This window comes from Arvicanthis niloticus, chromosome 30 (assembly GCF_011762505.2).
Source record: "Arvicanthis niloticus isolate mArvNil1 chromosome 30, mArvNil1.pat.X, whole genome shotgun sequence".
NCBI lineage: Eukaryota > Metazoa > Chordata > Mammalia > Rodentia > Muridae > Arvicanthis > Arvicanthis niloticus.
The window spans coordinates 23462780-23490281 of NC_133438.1; the positions used below are offsets into that span (position 1 = coordinate 23462780).

At 42.8% G+C, this 27502-nt stretch overlaps 1 protein-coding gene and 1 long non-coding RNA gene across 3 annotated transcripts in view; one reads left to right on the plus strand and one right to left on the minus strand.

Annotated features, from left to right (window-relative positions):
• Positions 1–713: 713 nt before the first annotated feature.
• Positions 714–6037, minus strand: LOC143441051 (uncharacterized). The gene is made up of 3 exons (XR_013108307.1): positions 5892–6037; positions 1050–1308; positions 714–958 (listed from the first exon to the last, which is right to left on the minus strand). It is a non-coding gene; the product is annotated as an uncharacterized LOC143441051 (long non-coding RNA).
• Slc2a12 (solute carrier family 2 member 12) overlaps positions 5697–27502 on the plus strand; it is a 58643-nt gene continuing 36837 nt past the window's right edge. Inside the window, exon 1 of one of the 2 annotated variants that reach the window (XM_076928108.1) lies at positions 5697–5999. In XM_076928108.1, the coding sequence (XP_076784223.1) occupies positions 5885–5999 (115 nt within the window). In that variant the 5' untranslated portion in view covers positions 5697–5884. Of the gene's footprint in view, positions 6000–9932; positions 10009–27502 lie in introns of those variants that run through there. The other variant, XM_076928109.1, reaches the window with a different exon arrangement.

Genomic DNA, 27502 nt, shown 5'->3' on the forward strand with positions numbered 1-27502 from the left:
ATCCCAGCATTTAGACAGCATAGGCAGCGGGATCACCAAAGAACAGGATCATTCTGGAAATTTCCATCATATCTCTTTGGAAGAAATTCCCACTCTGTTGGGAGCCGACGTGTAGCAGAAAGTGGCTATCAGCTTTACAGCCATCTGGAGCCATATACCCTGACATGAGACTTGGTTTTCAACAGCCTACAACAGCTGAAGCACACTCTGATATCCCACATATTTTGTTTTGCTGTTTAGTGCCCCCAGCTGCAAGGCGCACGTGGTATCCACGCCTGCAAGGCATGCGGTGCATATGCTATCCACGTGCTATCCACGCCATACATGCCTGTAAGGTACACGTGCTATCCACGCTATTCACGCCTGTAAGGCTTACGTCATATCCACACCTGCAAGGCACGTGGCAAAAGCGTATAAATACCCCAGATTTCTCTTCTGACTTGATCAGAACCTCTGTCTTGTCTCCATTCTTTGCGTTTCTTCCCCTTTATCCCCACTCTCTCTCTTGCTTGACCCTGACCCACAGACCAAAGCGGCATAGAGGTCCGGGACATTTTAGCCCCCAAGCGTGGAGCGGAGAGGGCCGCAACACCACTCCAGCTTCTAGAAGTAACCAATATTCTTATTTTTTTAATTTATATTTATTTTTTTACATCCCAAGCGTTTCCCCCTTCCCAGTCTCCCCTTCAGAGAGCCCTTACCCCCATCCCCCATTCTCCTCTGAGAGGGTACCTCCACCCAAGGTAGCCCCCTTTTCTGGTGCATCAAGTCTCTGCCTGAGTAGGAGCATCTTCTCCCACCGAGGTAGACAAGTCCTGTTGGCAAATGGATCCACAGTCAGGCTGTAGCATTAGGGAAAGCCTTCACTACAGTCGTCCAGTGTTCTTGTTTTCTATGTAAATCATCTTTATTTGTTCTGAAAATAATGTTTCTGCTCATCCAGCTACACAGCAAGAGCCTATTTCAAAATCAAATGGATAAACAAGAAATCATTTAGAAATCAAAATTATTCAGATAACATAACAAAATGATAAAATAAATATCCTTACCGAAAAAAATCACGCCAATGTGGGTATTAATTTTGGCTTAGGAGTAGGCAAGCACTGAGTTTGTATCTCGACTCCTTGTTGGTCTAAAGATCCTATTTCTCCATTTATATTGTAATGAAGTCTTTTAGGTTGAGAGCCCCAGAAATGTCCACATAAACATAATGAGACAGTACAGAGAAGCAGCAGGGTACAAAGGAAAGCCCGTGGCTCTGAGATCCAACAGACTTGAACTGCTGTGCCAACACTGAGATGTTAGGTTCTGAAATTAAAAAAAAAAAAAAAAAAATACTTGTTCTCATTGCAGCTTTATGTATGATATACAAGAGTCGGGAACAGCCTAGGTATCCATAAGAGGAAATGAGTAAGCAGAGCACTGGCTCATCTCAGGCTATGCATCGATAAAGAGAGCGAACTGATAGTTTAGGGGCAAAACCAGTGAGTCTCACAAATCAAGCCCAGGGAAAGAGGTTTTACACTGGAGTCCTCACCCACACTCCCCTTGTTGAAGGATTCCAGACAGGTGGAGGGGATTGACTGGCAAAGAACCAGAACCTTCTGGAAGTTAAGGTGGGACTTTGCTCAGAAGAAGCACAAGGACCTTTGTGTTTCTGGTCACGTTCTGTGGTATAACCAGGGTCTGGGCTGTGTGTGTTTTTTGGAACATGAATAATGGCATTCTTAGGCTGCGCTCAATACTGTATGTAAAACTTTGTTGAAAGAAGAAACCTAAAGAGTGGAGACCTTGCTAACGCTACCACATAGAAGGCATTTACCCTTACTTTAGCTGTAACAAAAATGAATGTATTTCAATAGATGGGGGATTGGCAGATAGATAATTGGGAAAACATTAAGATAGTATTACAAAATATAGGATTTGATTCGAACTTCTCATAATTAGTCATTGGAAAATATCTTTTGATCCTGGGCATGTTTAGTGAAGTTTTGAATTTTGATTTCTGCAAAGTTGGGGCAGTGATTTTTCACGGAACAAAGCATCTGCCGTCCCACGCTGTTGTTTTGTAAGCCATACTGTTTGAAGTCCTGACAGCACTGCCTATCAACAACAGTCTGAAGTGCAGTATAGTAAATTTATTGGTGATATGAGTGAAAGACTGCCTGTCTTCTGGTGGCTGATTACATATTCTCTGAATGGAAGAATAGCTTTTGATGTTGGTCTTAATAGTTCAGACTCCCTTGGGGGGCAACCTCAGTGATACTTTTCCCTAAGGCAAAGGTGAGAGTAGGGACCAAGGTGAGAGTAGGGACCAAGTGTCACAGCCAATCATAATTTGGGTCTTGATATTTAAAAAAAAAAAAGCTTTAGTTATTTGGCCCACTAACAGCTTTGATTGTTATCAATCAGGTACAGCATGGCTGGTAACTTCCCAGGAACTAAAAATACAGGGATAGATGAATGTACAGAAATCTACTGCTTTTTGCCCTCTTAAAGCTCACATTCTGGTAATGATAAACATTGGATTTACAGGGATCAGTCTGGTAGCAGTAGGCAGAAGTATGGGGTAGCTTTTTTTTTTTTTACCACCCATCTTACCACTCGTCACTAGCACAACCATATCAAAAGATTGGCTAACCCAAGAACCCATAGCATATTTGTCTAGCTACACTTCTGTGTGGTAGAGGGTCCTCCAGAAACGAAGCTCCCAAGACCCGTGGAAAACTGATCTCCTTCTTGGGTTCAGTAAAGACTGGACAGGACAACCATGTAGAAATGCAGATGGATCCCTGTTGAGGCCCTGCCAGGCTTGGTGGCCACTGTGTTGCAGACTGTTTTGCCCCACGCTTTGGGGCCAAAATGTTGCGGCCCGATCTCTGCTGCTCCAGTCCGAGGGTCAGGGCCTAGCAAGAGATGCAAAGAATGGAGACAAGACAGGGTGTGTGATCAAGTCCTGTTTCCTTTATTATCTCTCTTCATGTCTCTCTTATTGTGTCTCCTTTTCTCTTATTGTCTCTCTCTTTTCTCTTATTGTCTCTCTCTTTCTGAAGGGAAGTCCGGGGTATTTATACACTTTGTCACGTGCCTTCTAGGCGCGTGGATACCACATGCCTTGCAGGTGTGGATATGATGTAAGCCTTACAGGTGTGGATAGTGTGGATAGCACGTGCACCGCACCCTGTATGGCGTGGATAGCACATGGATAGCACGTGCACTGAATGCCTCGCAGGCGTGGATACCACGTGCGCCTTGCAGATGGGAGCACTAAACAGCAAAACAAGATATGTGCGATAAACAAGATATTGATCAGAGTGTGCTCAGCTGTTGTAGGCTGTTGAAAACCAAGTCTCATGTCAGGGTATATGGCTCGAGGTGGCTGCAAAGCTGATAGCCGCTTTCTGCTAAAAGTCAGTTAGCTCCCAACAGATCCCAAGGGATCTAATGGTAAAAGCTCAAACAGAAACTCAGCAAGACCTGTGTGTTCAGATTCTTGGTCTTTCTGTGTCACATTCCTTCTGAGAATCCAGTGAGACACCGCTTGAAGGGAGAATGGAAAAGGTAACTCCGAGTTTTACTGCCTGCTTTGAAGAAAGGCTCTAGCTTCTGTGACTAACCTTGGGTAATCAGAATCCTGATCTCTATCATTGCTTTGGGGGAAAAGCAGAAGTGAATAGGCAGAAAGGTGGGACAAAGTCAAAGAAACTCAGGGCTAAAAATACGAAGCACACCCTGGTTGTGCATACTGGAGTCAACTTTGATGTACGAGAACAAAGTGAGTGTAGACCAGTGGCCTTAGTCAGGCCAACAATGAGACATGAAACAGATTCAGATGCCAGGAGGCAATGTAGTCAGTCAGGTTGGTTCCTTATTCTTCTTGACTTCTGACTTACACCTATGGAGTCTTTGAATAGCGCAGTTACAGAGAGCTGAGCAAGAGTCGCTGAACCACTTACAATCATAATAAGGTGTTCCAGAAGTGGGTTTGTCTTGTGCCAACTCAATTGCCCCAGCAAACAATCCAATGCTTCCTGCTAACAGGAATCAATGGGGGTGGGGAGCCGTCACAAAACAAAGCATTTATACAAGTCACCTACAGCAAGAACATTTGTCCCACCCCACACTCAGTTCGTTACAGGTTCCCGGCAAGAGAATGTGATGAAACGATAAATAGGTGTTATTATATTCACAAATAAACCCTGCAAACCCCGCAACGCACATGGGGACAAGCAAAAGCAGTTTCTTCAGCCACTTTGCATTATGAGCTCTTTGGTCTTGACACATTGATCTTCTCTGAGCTTCTACTCGTAATGAGACATGAGTGAGGTCTGTACGGATTCTTCCTAGAATGACCGGCACATACAGCAGGAGTATGATACAGAAGTGCTAAGGATGAGAGGAAGATGTGTTCACATGATGCTGATGAAAAACCTAGTTAGGACACAACGTGTGTGCAAAATAAGCAAACACAGGTCACTGCCAGGACAAGTGCAGGCCTGTTTTCCCTTGCAGAGGAATGGCTAATATGAAAATCTGTGTTTCCTGGCATCTCTTAAGGTCAAGAACTAAAGAGTGTTGGACTGGGCTGAAATGTTAGAACGCAGGAGAATTACCCTCCACTGCTGACCAGCTCTGAGGAGGTTGAGAGCACTGGCTGTATTTATTTGTTGTAACTCTGGAGCTCTGACCCCAGGCAGGACCTTGTGTGTAGTAGGCTAGTGCTTTACCACCGAGCCTCGGCCTGCTCTGAAAAGCTCGGGCAAGTTATTTCACTCCCATTTTCTCTAACACGCTTTATTTTGGAGAAGAGTTGCTCGAGGTCATACATCAGGCACAATTTCTGTCTTATAAAGTACTTCATACATTCAAGTGTTTACCCCAGTGATTTCTAAGGGGATGTCACGGCTTTCTCAGTGGATATGATTTGCTAAGTACAGTACGGATGGTAAAATATGTCAGTCTGTCTGACTGTTTATATAAGTACACATTCACAAACCAGTAAAACACCCCTCCCTCTGGTGCCCTGATTTGTTTCATGTTACAACAGCCCCAGTCATCTATGAATACCGAGTATCCTCCCGCCAGCCAAGACAACGAGCAACCTGACAGAAGATCCTCTGTTTGCTTCTCGCTTTCAGGTCAACTATGCATTTTAAAAAGGAGTATATTCTATTAACTCAGGCTAGAAAGTGTCTAAAGAATCGATATGTTAGGAGTTCGGAGCAGGCCTTCATCCGTACCACAGGCCTAGAGAGAAAGCTATGCTAGGCATTTACCTAGACCCAAATCCCGTTGAAACAAACAAATTTTACGTTTTGTTTAAGCTGGTGAGTGTTGTGGCTTTTAGGGTAACAGGCTTGCTGACAAAAGAAAAATTAATACTTTTCCTTCTGGTACGTCTTTACATAAAATGTTCCTCTTAGCGAGATTAACTGATACCATCTGTGGGTAATTGTTCCCCACTGTTGGCTTGCAGACTTGCATTTAAATCTGCATGCTTCTTTTTCTAAGCTGCTTTTCAAATTGCGGGAACACAAGAGCTAGCCCTAGCCGGTGGCCAAACACTGCCTCTGAGTCCCAAGTCTTTAACCTCTTGCTTCCAACTCTAAAGGCAAAACAATCCTGGAGACACGGCCCGCCCCCTGCCTGTGATAGGCTGCTTGGAATAGCAACAGCCTGTGTCACCGAAAAGGGCAAAGCCTTCGGAAATAGAAACAAAGTTGGTTACAAATCACACTGGCTTTGCCCGAAGGTCGGCCCCCCCCCCACAACCCCTCCCACTCTTCTTTAGCATGCTGCCCATGGGGACAGCGACCACTGCTGTCAGCGCGGTAGGTCGGGGTGGTCCGCTGGCGAGGGAGAAGCTGTGAGTCCTACGGTGACCATGGTACCTGTTGAAAACACAGAGGGCCCCAAACTGCTGAACCAGAAGGGGAGAGAGGCGGAGACCGAAGGCAGCTGTGGAGCCAGCGGCGGCGGGCATCCTGCTTGCGCGGGAGGTAAAGTGAGACGCCGGGCTAGCTCGGGTGACCGCTAGAGGGGACAGTCATCCCCGCGAGCCCCTTCGGACTGTGCGTGTGCGTGGGAGTGCGTGTGCGCGCGCAGCCCGGGAGCGTGCCGGGTGCGTGGAGACAGGAAGGCAGGGTTCGGTGCGACACGGAGTGACCCAGAGCCAACCATGCGGGGGACCGAAGTCTCCTTGGGACTCTATGTGTTGAAACAGGAGTTACTGCAACGATGGGCTACACCAGTTTGCCTTACTTAACGCAATGCACACATTCTTCTCTCTTGGAAAGGTGGATCAGAGCCTCAGTTGTGAGCCCGCACTTTTTTGTTTATTGTCCCAAATGGACTGTGTGGACGTTATGAGTTATTCCGTTCCCCTAAACTGCTCCTTCGCTTGTCCCTGTTCTCCTGGAAACTTGCCTTTCAAAATGAGATTCATTGAATCCTTTTTTCTTTTTTGGTTTTTCGAGACAGGGTTTCTCTGTGTAGCCCTGGCTGTCCTGGAACTACACTCTGTAGACCAGGCTGGCCTCGAACTCAGAAATCCACCTGCCTCTGCCTCCCAAGTGCTGGGATTAAAGGCGTGTGCCACCACTGCCAGGCTGAATCCTTTTTTCTTCCCAAAGAGAACTTCAGTAGTTTTCACTTCGTTGTCTGTGCTTCACCTAGATGCTGCTCGTCTTTGCTTCCACATTTACAATTCTCCACTTTTTTTTTGTTTGTTTGTTCGCTTGTTTATTTCTTCGTGCCTCTTTCTAGTCATCTATTTTGCAAGGGACTGTGTACTAATTGTGTTATGACAAACTGAATACAAATGACCTTCTTCATATGGTTAATACTTTTTCATCAGCTCCACATGCTTCAATCATACTTTCCATTCCCAAGCTGCCGAGTGAAATGTTACAAATAGTCACCAATGCTCAGCGGCACAGAAGTCATTCTCTGGGAGTGGGTCTACACAGGAATGTTTATGATTTGGGCATGGAATCCACAAAGCCTCTTATGGAGGTGAAGTGGTCCCACTTCAGGAATGCCTTGCTCCAGGCTTAGGGGCTTAGCCTGGTCTTTTCTTCCCTCATCTAATCAAGGATGGACACCTGGGGCCATCTTTGACCTCTCTATTTCCCCAAGGCCTTTTGGGTCGACTTTACATTCTGTTAAGAGCAGGTAAGGGGAGTCAGATTGAAGTTAGAAAGGTCTTATCTACACATTCCCTGAGAAAAGGAGCGCCAGAAGATAGCAGAGCGTTGAGGTGGTGCTGGCAAGCAAAGGGTTAATTAAATGGTGTCTTTGTGTTACAGTGTCACAGAGACCAAGAAGAGTAACTGCCTAGTATGGCTTTTGCAACAACCATAAAGAGTTGATTAACTTTACACTTGTATTGTCAGTATACAGGACGAGGAGGCAGGAGGATTTAGGCCAACCAGGAAGACATAGTGAGCCCATCTCCACACACACACACACACACACACACACACACACACACACACGCACACGCACACGCACACGCACATGCACACGCACACACACACACCTTTAAGGTAGCTTCGAAAGCACAGTGTACCTTCCTATCTTATATTGTTCACATTTACAATTATCCTCATGGAAGGTAATGTGTAGATACGCTCATCTATCTTGAATATTTATACAAAAGTCAGTGTAAAGGGGCTACCGCTTATCACTATAAAAAATGAACACCTCAAATAATGTCTCCAATTTAATCCCAGATGAATCTTCATTGTGTTGAAGGAAAAAAAAAAAACCCTAAAGTTTTCACTAGCATTTCAAATGACTACAGCTTTGGGTTATGTTTATATAGTTTATATTTAGATGTCCTTAAATTACGTCAAGTGTTTCTTGACACCTCTAAGCCATCGTGTGCATACATATACATGTATGTTATACAGCCTTGCTCTATAGGTTCAGGAAGTCACTTATGTCCCTTTCGCTAATATTGGATTATATTTTAGTTCATTTAAATCAAGAAGTTGATGCTTATTGAGACAATATTTGCCAAGCACTTTTTAACCTCTTTGTATTTCAAACTTGTATAATTCCTTTTAATTGGAAAATTCAGAGTATTTAAAATATGCTTGGTGATTATCAGTGTATTTCTGTTTAGAGTTTTTTGATATTTCTAGGTGGAAAGAAATCAAGAGAAAAGGAAAATAAGTTGTATATCCCAAGATGTGGTGATTGATTAAACCATGTAAGATACTGAGAAAGCAAACAGCAAAAAGATTAACCGAAAACTCGCAGCTTATCCCGTCTGCACCCCAACTCTTGCACATGGGTAAAGCATTTTTTTTGGCAAGACTTCCTTGGTCAACTCCTTAAATTAGGAAGGGCGTTCTGTCCCAGTGAATGGAAGACAGTGAACATCATGGTTTTTCCAGGAAGCTATGACTCAAAGTGAATATGTTGATAGTAAAATTTACAGTCTGTTGACCTTCTAAGGGAGGGTCACATTCAATTTCAAATCCTGATGCTTAGGGCCGATGCTCAATCTAGGTGAAGGCTACTAAGCTAGCACATCTTTCACAGGGTGAAAGGGCAGACTTGGAGTCGGAAGGTTGGGAGCTGCCAGAGGCTGGTGTGAAACTAACTTTGGAGATTCCCTGGTTAGGAGCTCTGAGGCCTGCTCCTTCTTCCTCAGCTTCCACACTTTCCTCATTCTGACATCCAAATTCCTGCCCGGAGAGAGTTCTGGAAGCCTCCTCTGCCTCACCACCACTGGGTTTCCTCTCTCTCTCTCTCTCTCTCTCTCTCTCTCTCTCTCTCTCTCTCTCTCTCTCTCTCCTGCCTAAAAAGGTCAGAAGTCAAGTGCTGTAGTAGTCATTGTATGAGTTCAGAACTGGACTCACAGACCCTTCTGGAAGGTCTATTGTTTGTCCCCCTCTGAAGACATCAAAGTCTGGGACTTCGAAATACTTCTGCTCGTCAGAATGTCTTGAGGAGTTGTTTTTAGAGGCCTGAAAGCTGTGGCTAGCGCTGAGATAGATAGTAAATAGCGCAGGTAATAAGATTGCCTGAGTAGCCCTCAGGCTTAGCCTAACCTGGAACCTCTGAATGCGGCCAGTCTGGCTTTCTTGGCCTGCCCACGGGGGAACTTTTCATGGAGGAAACTTGAGGGGAACAAACCCATTCCCAGGGAAGGGAAAGTCAGACCAACCAGCAGGCCAGATGATAAGAGATTTGATTTCAAAAAGATTGTAACAGTACGTCTATTACCTTGGGCAAAAAATACTGCCCATGAGCACACACTACGCATAAATAAATATAATAATTTTTTAAAATGACAAAATTACTGACTCTAAAAAACACATATTTAACAAAGGCATGCCTGACAGCAAAAAACTAACAGGACTTGTAAAGCACTAAAGACTTCTGTATGATAATAAGACCGATTTTAAAGGTAAACGTCTCCCTTTGGGTCTAGTTAGCACCTCTCTGATACTGCACATTTAACCTCACTTGGAAATCATGCCAGAGTTTCTAACTTGAGTCTTTGCTTAGATATGAGGCTTGAGAAAATGGTTTCTAGGGAACTCTTAGAAAGGGGATGCTGGATTTGTTTCACCACAAAGGCCAACGTAAGAACAGAGCTCTTGTCACTTTCTAAGAACCACTGTCACCCAGACAAAATGCAGACAGGTTGTCCCTTTGCCACAGATCCGGGACCAACTACAGCAACAGGTGCTGCCACAGGAGCAGGAGCATCAAGCACTCAGGCTGAGGCCGGGGGTTGGCAGACATGGCCAGACCTAGCCCTAGAACAGCCATCCAAGCCCTGGGGCCCACCTGTGCGGCTGAGACTTTGCTGACAAACACCTGCATGCTGGAACTAGCTTTTATAACCAGAGTGCCTTCTGACAGGCCAGCGCCCCATCCCAGGTGTTAAATATTTCCAACATTGCCATTCCTCTCTGCCAGACTTGCCACAGTAGCTGAAGCAGCAGATTCCAGGGGCCGTGCTTGTTGGTAACTGACGGGACTCTTAAGGTGAGTTTGGGAAAATTCTCCTTATGAATTTTCCAGTAGACACTTCTTAGTGGCCTTCGCTTACCCTGGCGGGTAGAAGTAGAGCCCAGAGTATCACAGAATAGCCTGAACAAATCCTGTGGTGTACATAACTTCGGAGGAATGAGCTGATCTTGAAACACAGACTTAGATTTGTGAGGTTTTGATTTAAAATATCCCAGGAAAGAGGAGTTCACAGGGAGCATTTGCTCAGTAAGAGGAACCCAAGTACTATTTAGCCTCATGGTCATTAAAAACTTCTGAGAACCGCACAAGCCTCCGTCAGTGAGCAATAGCCCACAGCTGAGTTGAATGAAGCAGCTATTTACCGGGCAGTTGTGTGAGCAAGGACTGGTTTTATAAGATCCGAGGGTGAGCATCGGGAACACTCTCTGTCAGTTTCCCCGTGAATTGTCTTTCCCAGAAGAGCAAGTCACCAAATGACTTAAGGAGCATCAAGATTTGGGGTTGAGAAAGGGGAGAGTTACATAGCTCTTCCACGCTTCCCCAAGGACTCTGCAGAATTCCAAATGAGGACAATTTCTCATCTTGTCAGTCCTTCAAAAAAAAAAAAAAATCCAATTTCGGTTTCAGGCCCAGATACCGAATGCTCTCAAAATACTTTTCAGCTGAGACAGAATCAAATGAGCTGCACCATAAATCATAAATTTCTATGAGCTATGTCAATTTCTCTGGGTTTGTGTTGTCTCTGCCATCGTTTTCGCATCTATATTAGAACACATTTGTCTGTACACTTGCTTAGCGGCCATGTGTCCATGACATACTAATTATTTATGTATCTTGTACAAAAAGTGATAAGACAGAAACAACTTATCATCCTAATGCCAGCAGGCTCCGTTACACTTGAACAATGACTTATTTTAGAAAACTCTATACAAGTGTCCTTTATTGGATGTATAGGAGTTTCTTTCCCTTGATGAACAAGTGCAATTTGACTTCACACTTCAGCTACGATCTCCTTGGAAGTAGTTGTTCCTTGAGAGGCTTGTGATTCATCTATTAACATTGCTCTGGGCTGCAGGCAGTGTCCACATAACTTCATACACAATGTCTCCACACTTTTATGGACCTTGGAATTGGGAGCTATGAGGCAAGCTGCTTTGGAAGCCTGCTTGGAATAGCATCTTAGCTTCAGATGTGTAAGACTTTTAAGAACTGCGGAGTGGGGGTGTTGTAATTAGGATTAACTTGCACAGCAAGAGAGCATTCCCACGCTAATAAAATAGTTGATTTCCAGTGGGACTAAACTGTAGAAACCCACAAGGCAAGAATCATAGAAAGAATGTTTTACACAGTGCAATTCCATTATCCAGGGTTGTGGGTTTTAAAACAAGAGAATTTGCAAGTTTATGAAAATGCATGCTAGACATAAGGTACCATTTTCTTTCCTGATATCATGTAAGAAGCTGTTTCCAGGTTTTACTTTTCCTTTCGGTAGTTTAGTAAGATTACTTTACTTCAGTGAAGACCCATGTAGTGTTCATACTTTGTGACTAAATTTTGTGCCAACTGTCTCTTGAGTGGTGTCTCGATCTCTTGCTCTCTCACTCTCATTAGTTGTTGAATAAATCAAATGGTTTGCCCCTATAGTTTCCTATAGTGTGCATTTGGCTGTCTGCATGTTGGCGGCTCAGTTCAGCATGTTCCTTTGCTCCCTGTAGTTACTGTAAGTTACTAGTTGAATCTCCAGGCTCTATCATGTGTAGGTTCCTTACCTTAGGAAAGATCTGATGCTATTACCAGACTCAGAGGTTTAAAAATCTACTCCCTTGGTTTCCTTGTCTCAGGCCTGGAAGAGTTCTTTGTCTAAAGTTCCTTCTTTGATAGGTATAGAGTAGAAGCCTTTTGTAGTTATTTTGTTTGTTAGTTTTGGTTGGTTAGTTTGTTTTGAGATCAGCTTCAGTGCCTACCAAAGCCAGAATGGTTCCATTTTCATATTATGAAGACTTTACATCAATTCAAATTAAAGGCTTCCATGACATGAATATCATGGACCAAATACTTCCGTGACAACATTCCTTCTTATTTCACAGTGACCCACTGGAGTGAGATTAACACTGTCTCATATACAGAGTCAGAAGCAGCAGTGAGCAGCTGATGCTCACTGTGTGCTTGCTCATCAAACAGCCAGTCTTTGGCACATCCACTCTCTCAGTGCTATGAATTGAGTAAGATTATTTAATCCTATGACCCAGGTCAGAAAGGAACAGAAAGTGTAAGTCTTGCTGATTTTGTCAAAGTCTAGCCACTAATTAATCAGGGGCTCTGATTCCAGACAGAACCTTTGCTTCTCAGCCCCAGGTATCTGGCATGGAGAAGCCAAGTGTTGGCTCTGTGTCAGAGAGGGGATATGTGGCAGCAGAGATGCCAACCACAGAGTCTTAAATCTCGAGTAATCATACAACCAGCACTCTGTCAACTTCCTGACCTGCCAAATCTAGATTTTAGGAATAAAGTTACTTCAGGACTTGACCACATTCCTTTTTATCAAATTCCCTTAGTTTCATGGTAACATTTTTTTTTTCAAAAAATGAAATTATAAGTTGCTGGGCTGAGGATATGAGGACCTGGTCTAAATTCCCAGCATCCATGTAAAAATGCCAGGCACGTGTAACCCCATCATTGTGGAGGAGGAGGATCCTTGAGGTTTGTTAACTGTCCAGGCTAATAAGACCCTGTCTCAAAGGGCATTCATGAGGGTGACATCTGGGATTGTCTTCTGGTGGTGTCCTACAAGCACCCCTACACACACACACACACACACACACACACACACACATGAACGCACACACACATGCACACACTGGCACAAAAGCTATTACAATTTAAATATATATATATATATATATATATATATATATTAATTACCCATGAGAGCTCCAAGCTGACTGGCAGTGCTTGCAAAGTTCTGTATAACTCATAATAGGTGGGGATTATGCCCCTCTCTGTGTAATCTACCATCCATACCAGAGATGGTGTACATATAGCCAGGATAACAGTGGAGTCCTAGGGGGCTCAGTGCTCACTAGGGTTACCAAGGTGCTGAGCCTTGCCCACCCTCTGTGCCCAAGCTAGGGCTACATGTGTGTTTGTTCAATGCACAAGATGACCAAGACAGGCTTGTTGGAGTCAACAAAAGAGAATTTCCATTTAGAAATGGATGGAACAGCTACTGTGTGAGAGACAGTGTGTGATGTTTCAGGGTGAGGAAGAATCTAGCACAGCGCTCCTGCCTGTATCTTTTTACCAGCGCATCTGAAAGAAAAAAGTCTTAAATGACTATAGTGGTGAAGTCATGTGATCGCCTGTGGTTGCCTGGAAGGTTACAATGCTCCTCTCAGGGGCTTTTGATGTTAGATAGATACAGATGTTCTCTCAGTACCTAGCTATGTGACGTGCTGTATAAAGTTTTTTTTTTCCCTTGTCTACTTTGTTTTTTAATTTTCTTAATTTTTTAAAGTGTGGTGTGGGGGGATTCTTTCTTTCTTTCTTTCTTTCTTTCTTTCTTTCTTTCTTTCTTTCTTTTCCTCTTTCTTAAATAGGAGGGATTATGCCTTCCTTCCTTCTCTTTCTTTTTTCCTCTCTCTCTCTCTCTCTCTTCTTTCTTTCTCATCTTCCTTCCTTCCTTCTTTCTTTCATAGGAGGGCTGTGTCTGTCTTTTTTTTTTTTTTTTTTTTTTTTTTTAGAAGGAGTGACTGTGTCTGTCTGTCTGTCTTTAGTAGGGGGGACTGTATATTGGATGCTTTACAGGTATCATATGGGTCTATAAGTTACACTCTTAAATAATTATTTAAAAAGTGATGAGGTTCAAGGCCCTGGTCCAGAGCTCTCTAAATCAGAAGCAATAAGAATGGGAATCACACCTCACAAAGCCAGGTAGTGAACAACGACAGAAGATACTCCATGTCAAGTCTGGTCTACACACACACACACACACACACATACACACACACACCACACACTCATCCACTCACTCACACACATGCACACACAAATACACATGCATACACACACACACACATGTGCAGACACACATGCACACACCACACACATACACACACATACAATGCACACACATGCACATGCATACACACATATGTGTACACACATGTGCACATGCACACATGAATGCTCATGCATGTTCATGCATACATTAAAAAAAGTGTAACTGAGAACTGAGACCAATTGGTTTGTATAACATTTAACTGGAGAAAAGAGGACGGCACGCTGGGGGAATGGCAGGGGCTTCAGTTTAATGGAACAGTGGATCTGGATCTGGAGAATCTGCAGCTGAGTGCAGGGGAGCTCAATGTGTAGCATGAAAGGAGAGACTCCAGGGAAGCATCCCATTGTAGTGACCTCACAGTATTCAGCTCTCAGAGGTCACTGTTCTTTTCTGAAAGTAAAGCAAGGTCCAACCCTCTATGCTCACATCCTCAGGCCTTTTGGCTCCCTACCTTTGCTCTCACCCTCAGGCATGTAGTCTCTGCAGGACTTGTGACTTTTCTGATTCCTCATGCCCCAGCTTTCTGTTTTCCCTGGATTCTTGCCCTTCCATTACAGCAGAGCTTTGGTCTTACCCAGCTTGTAAGAATGCTGTAGCCTTTTCCTTCCCCATTCTCAATCCCCAGCCAACACTCTCTTCTGCAACTCACTCATGAACTCCGGGGACTATTATGTAGGCACGTTCTTATATTTTTGGTTGTGAGCTTGGTCTTTAATGGCTGAGCCATCTTTCCAGCCCATGTAGGCAACATTCTTAAAAGTCTCTTGTCATATCTAACATAGGAGATCTATTGCAAACTTGCTTTTCTAAAATCTTCCAGTCCTTCACCAAATTGTGTTCTTGGCTTCTCTTCCTGTCCTTGTCCCTGCAAATTTATAGCATACCCTAGCCTTTTCTTTCCCTGCTCCAATGTCTTATATTTTTAGCCCTTCATTATTGATTCCTGTATCATATCAGTCTTTTGTCCCTTTGTCTCCCTGGTCCATCTGTCCATTGGCAGAATTTTCTGTGAGCATCTCTCTCAATGCCTATGTGACCACCCAAGCCTTAATTTAAATAAAGAACGTTCTCTAAAATTATCCCCATTATAGAATTTACAGTATTATTTATGTTCTTCCCACCTTGCTGCCCTATTTAAGGATTTACAAAGCACAAAGGGAGCCAGGTGTGGTGGTCGTGTACTTTCATAACCCCAGCAATGTGTGGAAGGTGAAGGCAGGAGCATCAGGAGTTTAAGGTTATCCTTGGCTAGAATACAAGTTCAAGGCTAACCTGGGCTTACCTGAGACACCCTTTTCAAAAACCAAATACAACGGCAACAATGAAGCCCACAAGAGGGCAAATTTTCAAGCATTTTAAAGTAATGACTTAAAATCCTCAAATACTTTATTTGTGGTTTTATATTTATTAATTAGAAAATGCATGATAGAAGATGACTACTATGTATGTGAATTAAACAAAATTTCACCCCGTGTCCACACATTTGAAATTTTGTAAAACAATGGGTATGGTACTTTTTTTAATTAGAAAAAAAAAACATTAAATTGTTACTCATGGAAATTCTTTTTTTTCTTTTTTCCTTTTTAATTGAATATTTTATTTATTTACAATACAGATGTCATCCCCTTCCCCCATTTCCCCTCCCTAGAACCCTTATCCTGTACCTCCTCTTCCTTTATGCTTTTATACCATTTTGATTACATGCATGTAATAAGGTCAGTTCTAGGTTGAAGGTCTAGCAATACAATAGATGCAAACAGTCAAGGAACAAGCAATACAGTAAACACAAATAGTCAAAGAAAAAGCAAGGCATTAAACCCAATCATGTAAACACTCCCATAATCACTGTTTCTAAAGGCTTATCAGGATGACCAAAGTATCTGAGTCTACTTCCCTATCCTGGCCCAAGGTCATTTTCATGTCTGAAGCCTATTTCCTTATTCTAGCCTAAAATTTAGATTCCTGTCTGAAATTACTTCTTTGTTCTGGCCTAATATTTAGATTCCTGACTAAGATTACATCTTTGTTGTAGCCTAAGATTTAGACTCCTACCTGAAATCACTTCTTTGTTCTAGTCTAATGTCAGATTCCTGCTTGAAGCCTACTTACTTGTCTTTGGCCAATGTCATATTTCTGCCAAGCAGCCCCTTTCCTTGTCCTTGGCCTATGTCAGCTTCTTGCCAAGCACCCCCAAAGGCTCTCCACCTCTCCCCCTTTTTTATTTCGTTAACAAGACTAAGCTTGTCTTAGATCATTCTGACAAGAATGCCTTTCTTACCCATCATGGAATATGCATTATCAAAGGCAATGAATGCACTTCTGTCTTAGGTTGATAAGGCTCTGTACAGAATCTTACCCATCCTTGGCTTGCCAGCCTGTTAATTTAATAACTCTGTCTGAGGGTCCATTTTCAGGTTTAAGCCATGTCCTGTGGCTGCCAACATGTAGATGTTGTTAAAGATAAGCTTTAAAATGACAGGCAGGAATGAAAGTATTCCCAGGACAAGAAGGGCTAGCCTGATCAAGCTATATATGCCATTCCTGTGGTTTGAACAAAATGGAAATACTGAGCTCAGGCCATGGATAATTTTATGGGCATTATCTACAGCATCAAAGGTCAACAGAGCAGCATTCTTTAAATTCATAATCTCACTATGCAAAATTAACACACCCAGAGAAGTGTTAGGATTATGCCAAATATTCTACAGGTATCTTTAAACTTTTTTTTCTAATTATAATGACAATCATTGTGAATTTCAAAAGTAGCACTACTCCAATGATATCTGTCATGACACTTGGGATGGCTTCTAACTCTTGAAGCCTGAACCTCCCTTCAGATAATTTGAATGGATTATAGAGAATCATTAATTGTTCCAGATACCTATATAAATCCTTTTGTATACTCAATACATAAGTAACTTTTTTTTTTTTTTGCTGGATGGTTAACAAAAATAGTTGCCTTAACTCCTTGTGTCAATGCTATTGCAGAAGCAGAGGTGCTAGCAATTAATGTAATTAAAGCTGTTATAACAGCAATAATCAAGCCCACTACCCTCTTGCTTCTGCTTAAAACCTGACTCACTTCTTCCAGCACTTTCAAGCTTTTTTCAGAGAATCAAGGATTTCTAATACTCAGGGCAGTGAGACAAAAGCTGGTTGATAGACCCCCATAACAGACATGCCAGGATTCAACACACTAACATAATTGGAAATTATATAGTCAATGCAACTTACAATAAATACTGTAGAAGAAACAAAACCAGTTTTAGCTTGACAATTAAAAGAGCCTTAAAACATACACTAACCTTTGTTTGAAATCCAGATCCTCTCTCAACATTATTTCTTGCTATCATAGCAAGGTACAGCTAACTTCCAAATATGTCTCTGACAAAGCCCAGATCCAGTCTTCCAAAAGTAGACTGTTATTTCCCATATTGGATTGATTTCTAAACCAGTACATGATTGAGTCCTAATAGCTGGGCACCTTTAAGAAGTATACAAGAGACATAATTTCTCTTTTTGATTCTCTATCCCAAAAGGTCTAAAAACTTGGGGCAAGGAAGCTTGTCCCATCTGGGATATAGTCAAACAAAGGTGGGTCAGGAACATATGTCCAATACAGCTCCCCAGTCACCCTAGACAGGACACTCAGCAAGCTCACAGGTCGGCATCATTCTTTGTCTCAGCAACAGTATGTCTCACCAATCTTTTTAAAGTTTCATGGGCCTCTTCCACAATACCTTGTCCTTGGGGATTATACGAAATCCCTGTAATAAATTGTTGACAAAAAGTCTCAACTGCTCAACTACAATTGCCAGACTGATTATCTGTTTTTTTTTTTTAAATTGGATATTTTATTTATTTACCTTTCACTGTTATCTCCTCTCCCATTCCTCCCCTCCCAACCCCCTTATCCCATCCCCCTCCTCCTATTTCTATGAGGGTGTGCTCCCACCATTCTCCCATTCCTGTCTTAATGCTCTCGAATTCCCCAACACTAGGGAATCCAAACTTTCAGGCAGCAAGGCTCTCCACTTCCACTGATGCCTGATGAGGCCACCCTCAACTACCTATACAGGTGGAGCCATGAGTTTCTCCCTTACTGTTCTCAGGCTAGAGGTTTTAGAATGGCTACTCCAGCTTGTTTCTTAGGACCATTTGCTTGAAAAATTGTTTTCCAGCCTTTTACTCTAAGGTAGTGTCTGTCTATGTCACTGAGGTGGGTTTCCTGTATGCAGCAAAATGCTGGGTCCTGTTTATGTTTCCAGTGCGTTAGCCTATGTCTTTTTATTGGGAAATTGAGTCCATTGATGTTAAGAGATATTAAGGAGAGGAGATTGTTGCTTCCTGTTATTTTTGTTATTAGCGGTGGCTTTGTTTGTGTGGCTATCTTCTTTTGGATTTGTTGGAAGAGGATTACTTTCTTGCTCTTTCTAGGGTATAATTTCCCTCCTTGTATTGGAGCTTTCCTGCTATTATCCTTTGTAGCGCTGGGTTTGTGGAAAGATATTGTGTAAATTTGGTTTTGTCCTGGAATATCTTAGTTTCTCCATCTATGGTAATTGAGATGTTTGCTGGGTATAGTAGCCTGGGCTGGCATTTGTGTTCTCTTAGGGTCTGTATGACATCTATCCTGTATCTTCTCACTTTTACAGCATCTGGTGAGAAGTCTGGTATCATTCTGATGGGTCTGCCTTTATATGTTACTTTGTCTTTTTCCCTTACTGCATTTAATATTCTTTCTTTGTTTTGTGCATTTGGTGTTTACATTATTATGTGTTGGGAGATATTTCTTTTCTGGTCTAGTCTATTTGGAGTTCTGTAGGCTTCTTGTATATTTATGGGCATCTCATTCTTTAGGTTAGGGAAGTTTTCTTCTATAATTTTGTTGAAGATATTTATTGGCCCTTTAAGTTGGAAATCTTCACTCTCTTTTATACCTATTATCCTTAGGTTTGGTCTTCTCATTGTGTCCTGGATTTTCTGGATGTTTTGTGTTAAGAACTTTTTGCATTTTATGTTTTCTCTGACAGTTGTGTCAATATGTTCTATGGTATCTTCTGCACCTGAGATTCTCTCTTCTATCTCTTGTATTCTGTTGGTGATGCTTGTGTCTATGACTCCTGATTTCTTTCCTAGGTTTTCTATCTCCAGGGTCGTCTCCCTTTGTGATTTCTTGATTGTTTCTACTTCCATTTTTATGTCTTGGATGGTTTTGTTCAATTCCTTCACCTGTTTAGTTGTGTTCTCTTGTAATTCTTAAGGGATTTTTGTGTTTGCTCTTTAAGGGCTTCTACCTGTTTACCTGTGTTCTCCTCAAATTCTTTGAGAGTGTTATTTATCTTCTTCTTAAAGTTCTCTATCATCATTAGAAGTGATTTTAAATCTGAACCTTGCTTTCCTGGTGATATGGGAAATTCAGGACTTTCTAATGTGGAAGAACTAGGTTCTGATGATGCCAAGTACCCTGGGTTGCTGATGCTTATGTTTTTGCACTTGCCTTTTGCCATCTGGACCTCCTTAGTGCTACCTGCCCTGTCTCTGACTGAAGCCTGTCTTTCCTATTATCTTGGTTGTATCAGAACAGTGTGGGATGGGTTTTACTACTGGGGTTAGAGCTGAGGCCCCAGATCTACTCAGTGCTTGGGGACAGACAGGAAGGAACCAGTGCTTTGTACCAGGAATGAATTCCTGGGTCCCAGTGTGTTTCAGTTACTTTTTGATTGGGGCAGGTGTTGCTGTCTCTTTACCTAAGATACTACCCCGGTTAGAGCTTTTGGGAGCCCCACTTTCTCTGGGTTTTGTGAGATTGGGTGCAGAGTTGCTGCCTGGGATCTGCTCAGTGCTCGGGCCCAGATTGGAAGGAACCCACTTATGGGAATTCTTTAAAGAAAGTATGAACATTCCAGCATCCATGTCTTACCACAACTCGCACACACTGAAAAGTTCCATCTAGAAACATCAGAGGTAAGTAGGCAGGATGCCTGCATGGTTTCTGTTTATTAAACTCCTCTTAACCTTCTATTGAAAGCCTCTATGTCGACATAGAAACACATGCAAAATGGCAGTAGTGTTGAAAAGCAGAAGTAGTTGTCAGTGAGTTAGAGGCAACACTGATAAAATGAAGATGCTACAGTAGTGTCTAAGACCCAAGTAACAAGTTAGACTTTGGCAAGGCCCTGCTGTGTGTCTCCATTTGGTGGATGCAGAAGAGGAAGAGGAAGGTACCCTCACAGAGTTATCTTTTCCAAAGGTCAAGTGTTTTGTTCCACAACTCAACTCTTCCTATACTATTCTGTCATTCCTTCTCTTTCTGAGCTTCTTTGGGGCAATGATTGCCAGAACTTCCACAAGTCTAGCCCAGGCTAGAAAAAGCATCTATGCATTAAGATAGGCAGGCAGAGGAGGCAGAGAGAGGCAAAGGAAAGACAAGGGGATCACTGGAGACCCCAAACCCAACAGAGGCATCTTCATTGAATACATTTGAAATTGAAGAAAATTCCATCATGTGTAAAGCTTCAGAGGTTTTCAGGTCTTGAGGTTCTTGTAGTCAAAAATCATAACTGGCTCATGAATGAAAAAAGAAATAGAAAAATCTAGGCACTGTATGTGCATTTCAGATACAATAGAAAAGAATGAGTTTTTTTTTTTATCAGAAACATACATTTTAGAAAGCTACTTTTGTTCTCACAGTAATTTTAAAACAGTGAATTGTGAAAGAAAATGACAGAATGCCTGTAGTTCAGTATTATCTTTAGCTACATACTAAGTTTGAAGCTATCTTGGGCTATGTGAGAACCTATTTTACAAAAAGAAAAATAGAGAAAAAAGCTTCCCTTAACAATGTTAACATTCCCTATCGATGACATCTATATTCCATCTTATTGGTGATGTTCTTTGTGACCTAAAGATCCCCCACTGGAATGACCACCTCTTGAATTCCCCATGCTGGAAACATGCTCCAGCACATGGACATTTAAGGGACTAACAACATTCAAACTGTGGCAACACCCAGTGAGGGCAAGCAGGCAGAGGTGAAGATAGAGCTGCTGAGAGCTGAGTTAGCATTAAGCATCATAAGATGTGTAGAGAGCAGAAAATATAAAGCCGTGCAAGAGATTGACTTCCCAAATCTGTGATGTGGCGGGTGACCAGAAGAAGCTATTAAAGGGGATAAGTATAAGTGACACAAAGATAGATCTGCAGAAGAATAAGAAGACATGTGATTAACAGAGATGTGATATGACTGAACAAATATCGAAAATGTAATAAAAGAAATGTTTTCTGGGCTGGAGTGATGGCTCAGAGGTAAGAGCACTGATGGTTCTTCCAGAGGTCCTGAATTCTTAGCAACCACATGGTGGGTCACAATCATCTGTAATGGGATCCGATGCCCTCTTTCAGTGAAGATAGCAACAGTGTACTCACATATAGAAAATAAATAAATCTTTAAAAAAAGTATTTTCTGAGCAAAAGGGCTCAACAACTACCTGGAAATTTTAGAAGAAGAAAATATCTGGGCTTATCCTGAAAAACACTGTGGGAGGGAGGGAGGAGAGAAGAGGGGATCGAGGGAAGGAGAAGAAAGAAGGGATGTTACCTCTGCAGACACATAAAAAAGGACACTAAGTAACAGAGCAAAGCGGAATGTAGCTAATAATAAGATATGATCCCCAATTTGTAACTAATTTTCCTGCCAATAGAATAGAGAGAACATTTGTCTCCAGAAAGTATAATGATGAATATACCATTAGGTCAAGCCCGGGATTGGAAGTATAAAAATGGAAGCAAGCAGTATTCCTATCCTTCCTGCAATCAAGCAATACATCAAGCAATAGTAGGTATTGAGGAAGGTCAGGTTTCTGAGTTTTCCCTGTGTGCTAAAGGGACAATTGGAGGTCCATGTAAGGAGTAGGCCTATAGGAGTCAGAAGCCAGTGTGTACCACGGCAGGGCCACCACACATATCACAGGCCAGAAGACAGCATCTTTGGGTTTGGGAACTCCACCCTGTCTCTATGGGATGTGACCTCTAAAAGTTTGTGTATACTTAGCCTCCAGGAGTTCATGTGCCACAGTCTTCTGGCTAAGCCAGATGCCCTCCATTATGAGGCATTCTAGAGAGTTGATTGAGCAAGCCCATGGCTATGACCCTCTTGCTGTCAGAGTGTTCCTGGCCTAAGCACCCTCCCCCCTTCCACCACCACCACCACCCCCCCCCCCCCCCGCTCCTGTCACAGGGCATTGTAGGCTACAGATACAAAGTTAACACTAACTGAAGAAGGGAAGGCTGGGAGGTCCTGAAGAAGTGGAGATGCTTGAGCTATATCCTTAGTGGCGTATAAGATTTCACAGAGCTGAGAGAGAAGGTGAATGTATATTGGTGAGGTGTGGTGTAGCATGAAGAACCATACAAACCAGGGAAAGAATGTAGAGGTTTCTGGTAACAGGGAATTTGGTACTCAGAGAGTGGTGTAGAATTTGAAAAGCGGTACCCTGAGAAGGAACTGCTAATGTGGGCAGGAAGGTGGCTGCACAGACCAAGCTGATGCTCAAACTGATTTTATTGAAATGCAGATACACACAGGACTTTATAGTCCCTGCAACCACCTGTGTAATGGTAACAAGCTAATAATTGCTCTGAAAGTGTTCTGGAAATGTTGATGGTATGCTGTTCAGACAGCAAGCATGCATATAATTATAAAGTTCTTCAAGTTAGCAGTATAATAGAGCTGAGGGCAGGAGAGGATGGACTGGTCGGAGGAATGGCAGGCACCGTTTCTAGTCATAGTCTCAACAAACCGATTGTATTACCAGGCACAAAAGACAAGTGCTGAGAACAGAAGAGGGGAGAACAGAGCTTGGTGGCCAAGTTAACTTTCAGCCTAAAAGTAAAGATGAGCAGAACCAGGAACCAGCGCATCCCATGGGGCGGGCCTTTGCACAGAGAAGCTTGACTGAGCCTGCGGAACACAGAAAGGCAGGATGATGACAGCACATAGGGAGGTCTTCCCAGGGGTGGTGGCACTTGAGGTGGCCGTTGAAAGACGACTTGAGATAAAAGGCACCCAGGTGAACTAGTGCAGGAAGTGGCGGGCACAGTGCTTGGGCAGTTCGACGAGCAACTGCGAGTTTTTTTCAAACAATACACGGAGAACGGTTCTATAAATCCGAGAAGCTTTCACAGTTGGTCAAGCTGTATAATCACCTGGCTGCCCGCCAAAGGAAGCTGTGTGTGCATGCTTTTCAGCCCACTATGGGATTTAGTGGGGCGGCAAGTATCTATTGCGTGCCCATTATGTATCCCTGGCATCTGGGAAGAAAGGAGAAAAGAAAGCAGGCAGAAACTCAAATATTGTGGAAAATGGAGCATCTCGTGTTGAATGTGGGGTACAGCCATGGTTTCATGTGACTCGGCCATGAGCAGAGACAGTGTGGCTATTGTTGTGGTAGCCAGCGTTGCTGTCTCCTGACCGGTGTCCCTTGCCAGCCCACTCTTTGTGGCCCCGTGGATCTTACGGCTCCTTTGTATACGGCATCTTGATCGTAGTCGCATCTTCATATTGCCTTGGTATGGAATCCTCACCGTATCAAAAGGCACCAATTTTGTTTGTTTGTTTTCCGTTGCAGGTGTGGGCCTCCCAGTAAAGTAGCCAGAAGACACAGGTTTCCGTTTCTGCCATACGTTTTCCACACTCTGCTTGCTTCGGTGTACAAAGCTTGTACAAAAGTCCCCGTGGCACTTTTCTTGAGAATAGCCGTGTGAAAGAAGGGAAGCTGGTATCAGGGTCACGAGAAAACACTGGGAGAAGCTGCAAGCGAGCTTTTGACTTGATGTCCAGGAATGGTTTTTGTTGTTACATTAAATTTGGGTTGTGTTCTTCTCTGCTCTAGCCCTGGCTACTTCACCTCAAGCCATCCTGCTGCCCCAAACTCTTCCATTTGTTTTTAGACAAACACAGACTATTTGTCTCCTGCCATTACCTCAGACTACATCCTGTTTCATTCAGTTTATTGCCAGATTTCTCCGGAAAGTTATGTCTACTTCCTGTCGTCTATAGGATGACATATTGCTTCTATCATCATCATTAACCAAAAGGTAGACCCAAGAAAAGGTTCGTCTATGTCTCTCTTCTGGACTTTTATGTGAACAAGCAGTACCAGGTAAATGTTCTATGCTGGAGGTCTTAAGGAGAAGAGGTGACTATCTTGGAGGCATTATATACTGAGCTAGAATTCCAAACCCGATGGGGCAGCCTCGGGTTTGAACTGGAACTTCAGTTGTCATAAGTTCCAGCAGCAAGGTGAGGAAAATAGTTTGGATGGTGCTCCTTGAAGCATACAACAAGGACATATTAGAGTTTAAACGACCACTAAGTCCCTAATTCTTACCACCGTTAGTAAACTCTTCCCATAATACCTAAGGTCATAGAATATTCTACTGCAAGGTTTTAACTTTTAAAGGTAAATTGGCCAGAGACAGGTAAAACAGATATATCTTGAGAGAGTCATGTGCTGCGATGTATGCAGATTAAAGTAAAATGTTTCAAGAATCCACAGATAAATGCCATCACTAATCGCTGAAAACGGTACTCAGTATTCCAGGTCCTAAGGACAGTCACAAACCTGGATGTCTTCCAGACCCTCTGCACATATCCCTGTTTGTTTGTGTTTTGTGTCCTGGCTAAGGAAAGAGGCAAGTGATCTGAGTCCAGAAAGAAGCAGCAGGAGCCAACCAGGCTCATCTCCCCTAAGGAGTTCTATCAGACTAGAAGCCACAAAACGGTTGACGCCTACAGATCTCTCCAAGGCAAAGTAGCAGAACCAGCATCAAAGGAGGGGACCCTTGAAACATCAGAAGTCCTCTTTGTAGGGAAACACCCTTTCCCATCTTCCAAGAGGGAAAGGGAGGAAGGAGAAGGTTGCAGGGACAACCATCTCTTTCCTATGTTGTTCAGCTGTCTAATTCACTGCATCCTTAACTCTGGCTACCCTTGTCACCGTGAATACCTTTTGGCTGCCTCACTCCACCTGCACCTGAGGTTTCACGCTTAAGAATTACAGTTGCCAACTAACAAATATACAAGTCCGTACAGCAAGCCCAGATAACGTGAGTAATGGCAGAAGGAAGGGTGGATAATACAGTGTTCTTGGGCTGGCAAGGTAGCTCAGCAAGTGAAAGCACTAAACCTGGATGTCTGAGTTTGACCCCTAGATCTCATGACTGAAGGAGAGAGCTGACTCCCAAGGGTTGTCCTCTGTTCTCGACATATGCACACACCATACTTTGTAACACACACATCACACACACACCCCACATTTTATAAAACACATACACTACACTTTATCACAGACAGACAGACAGACAATGCTACTGTAATCCAATTAGGAGGGTTTCACTGATTTTCTTTGCAGTAGTAGAGTTTGCTGATGGGAATGTTAAAGAGTGTCTGAGAGAAAGGTGATACAGATGGAAACTGAGGACATAAATGAACCTATAAGACATTAAGTCATTTATGCTAAAACAAACATAATAAATAGTAGACATGTCACCAGGTGATTAAATTTCTTGAAGGCAGAGACCATATTTATTCTCTGTGTGTATGTGAATTTGTGTGTATTTTGGTACCTAGAAAAGCTTATGTTATATAAAGGTTCTTAATAGTTATTTTCTGATTACATGGATTGCTGATACAGCAATCTAATGGCTTAATTCTTATACGTTAGCTGTATCTGATTTATTTGATGTGGATTATTTTATTCTTATTCACTGGTCTATCTTATCATGGCTTGCTCTATCAATCTATCTATCTATCTATCTATCTATCTATCTATCTATCTATCTATCATCTATTTATTTATAGACATAATCTATGCAGTCCAGGTGGACTTTGAATTCTATGTGTACCTTGAACTTTTTCAGATCCTCTTGCTTAGACCTCCAGAGTGCTAAGATCACAGGCATGTGTACCAAACTCGGTCTTTATGCAGTGGCCAGGTGGCAGGAACTGAACCAAGGGCTTTGAGCATGCTAAGCAATCAAGTTACAACACTCGCCTCAATTTATTTGTTTATTTTTAATTGTCCATTCACATATTACACTAAATTGCTGCTGGTGGAGAATACCTTGGCTATTTGGTGCCTAGATCACCTTAATTTGACCTATTTCTTTCAGGAGAACTGAATAGGTTTTTTGTTTGTTTGTTTGTTTGTTGTTTGTTGTTTTTGTTTTTTTGGTTTGGTTTGGTTTGGTTTGGTTTTAGTTTTGAGACAGGGTTTCCCAGTGGAGCCTTGGCTGGGTAGACCAGGCTGGCCTTGAACTCAGAGATCTGCCTGCCTTTGCCTCCTGAGGGCTGAAATTAAAGGCATGTGACCCCATGCTTGACTTCTGAATACCATTTAAAAATGTCATCCTGTTCACCTTCAGAAGCAGGCAGAGGTAAGTGACCACACCTCAACCTCTGAGAGTGGGGTCCACTCACTCCAACCCAGCCAGCTCAGGGTTACTGCTTCTCCATGCTTGTTCCTGGCCCTCATATGGGGTGCCCCAAGGTCCCTGTCTTAGCCCTGTTACTTTTCTTTCATTCCACCCTCCTAAGTGATGTCACCTATTCCTGTGGTTTTAAACACCGTGTTTGCTCTATCTCTTCAGCCTCCATCTGCCCCAGATACTCATGTGTCCCTCCTGGACATTTTTATCTTTCAGGGGAAATGAAAAAAAATATTTTAATAAGTCTAAAATGAAGCTTCTGGTGTTCATGTCTCTTGTTACTATACACAAACAGTTCCGTTCCTGACTTTTCCTGGCAGGGGATGTTGTGCCAGGCAGTCTATACAAACACATATAGGTATATTGGGTGTTGTAGAAGTACCATTTGGGTGCTTAGCCCAAATGCCATTTGAGGTACCAACCCCTTGGCTTAGTCCACTTCCAATCCATGAGAAGTTATACTCATGGGCACTTGTTTGGCGTGACAGGAAGCCTGGTCTGTGTTGACTTGTCTCCAGTTCCACCTGAGCCCTCAAACCCTGAGCCAAGTGTTATCTTCTGTCAGTGAAATCCTTGAAACCAGAGACCACTCTTGGCCCTTGAAGACTGAATTTCTCTACCGAAGCAATCATACCTTCCAGACCAGGAAAACTGAGGTGTCCATGCTCTCTGACATAGTGGGTGTGTAGCCCGTTGTACTTGGAACACAATGAAAAGTGTCACAGTGACTTCCCCCTGCACACAGTGCCTCCTCTGTACCTATCCCAGCTCTCTCTCTGCCCTTTCCCTACCAGCAGGCTCATGTGGTACATACATATGCTGTATGCTGTCTTCCTCACTGTTCCGAACACATGACACGGGCTTCACTGTTATGTCCCAGAAACGGCGGCCACTCTATCTAATATGAAATAAAATAAAATAGAATATAAGTTTATATTATGTTAATATTATATAGTAATA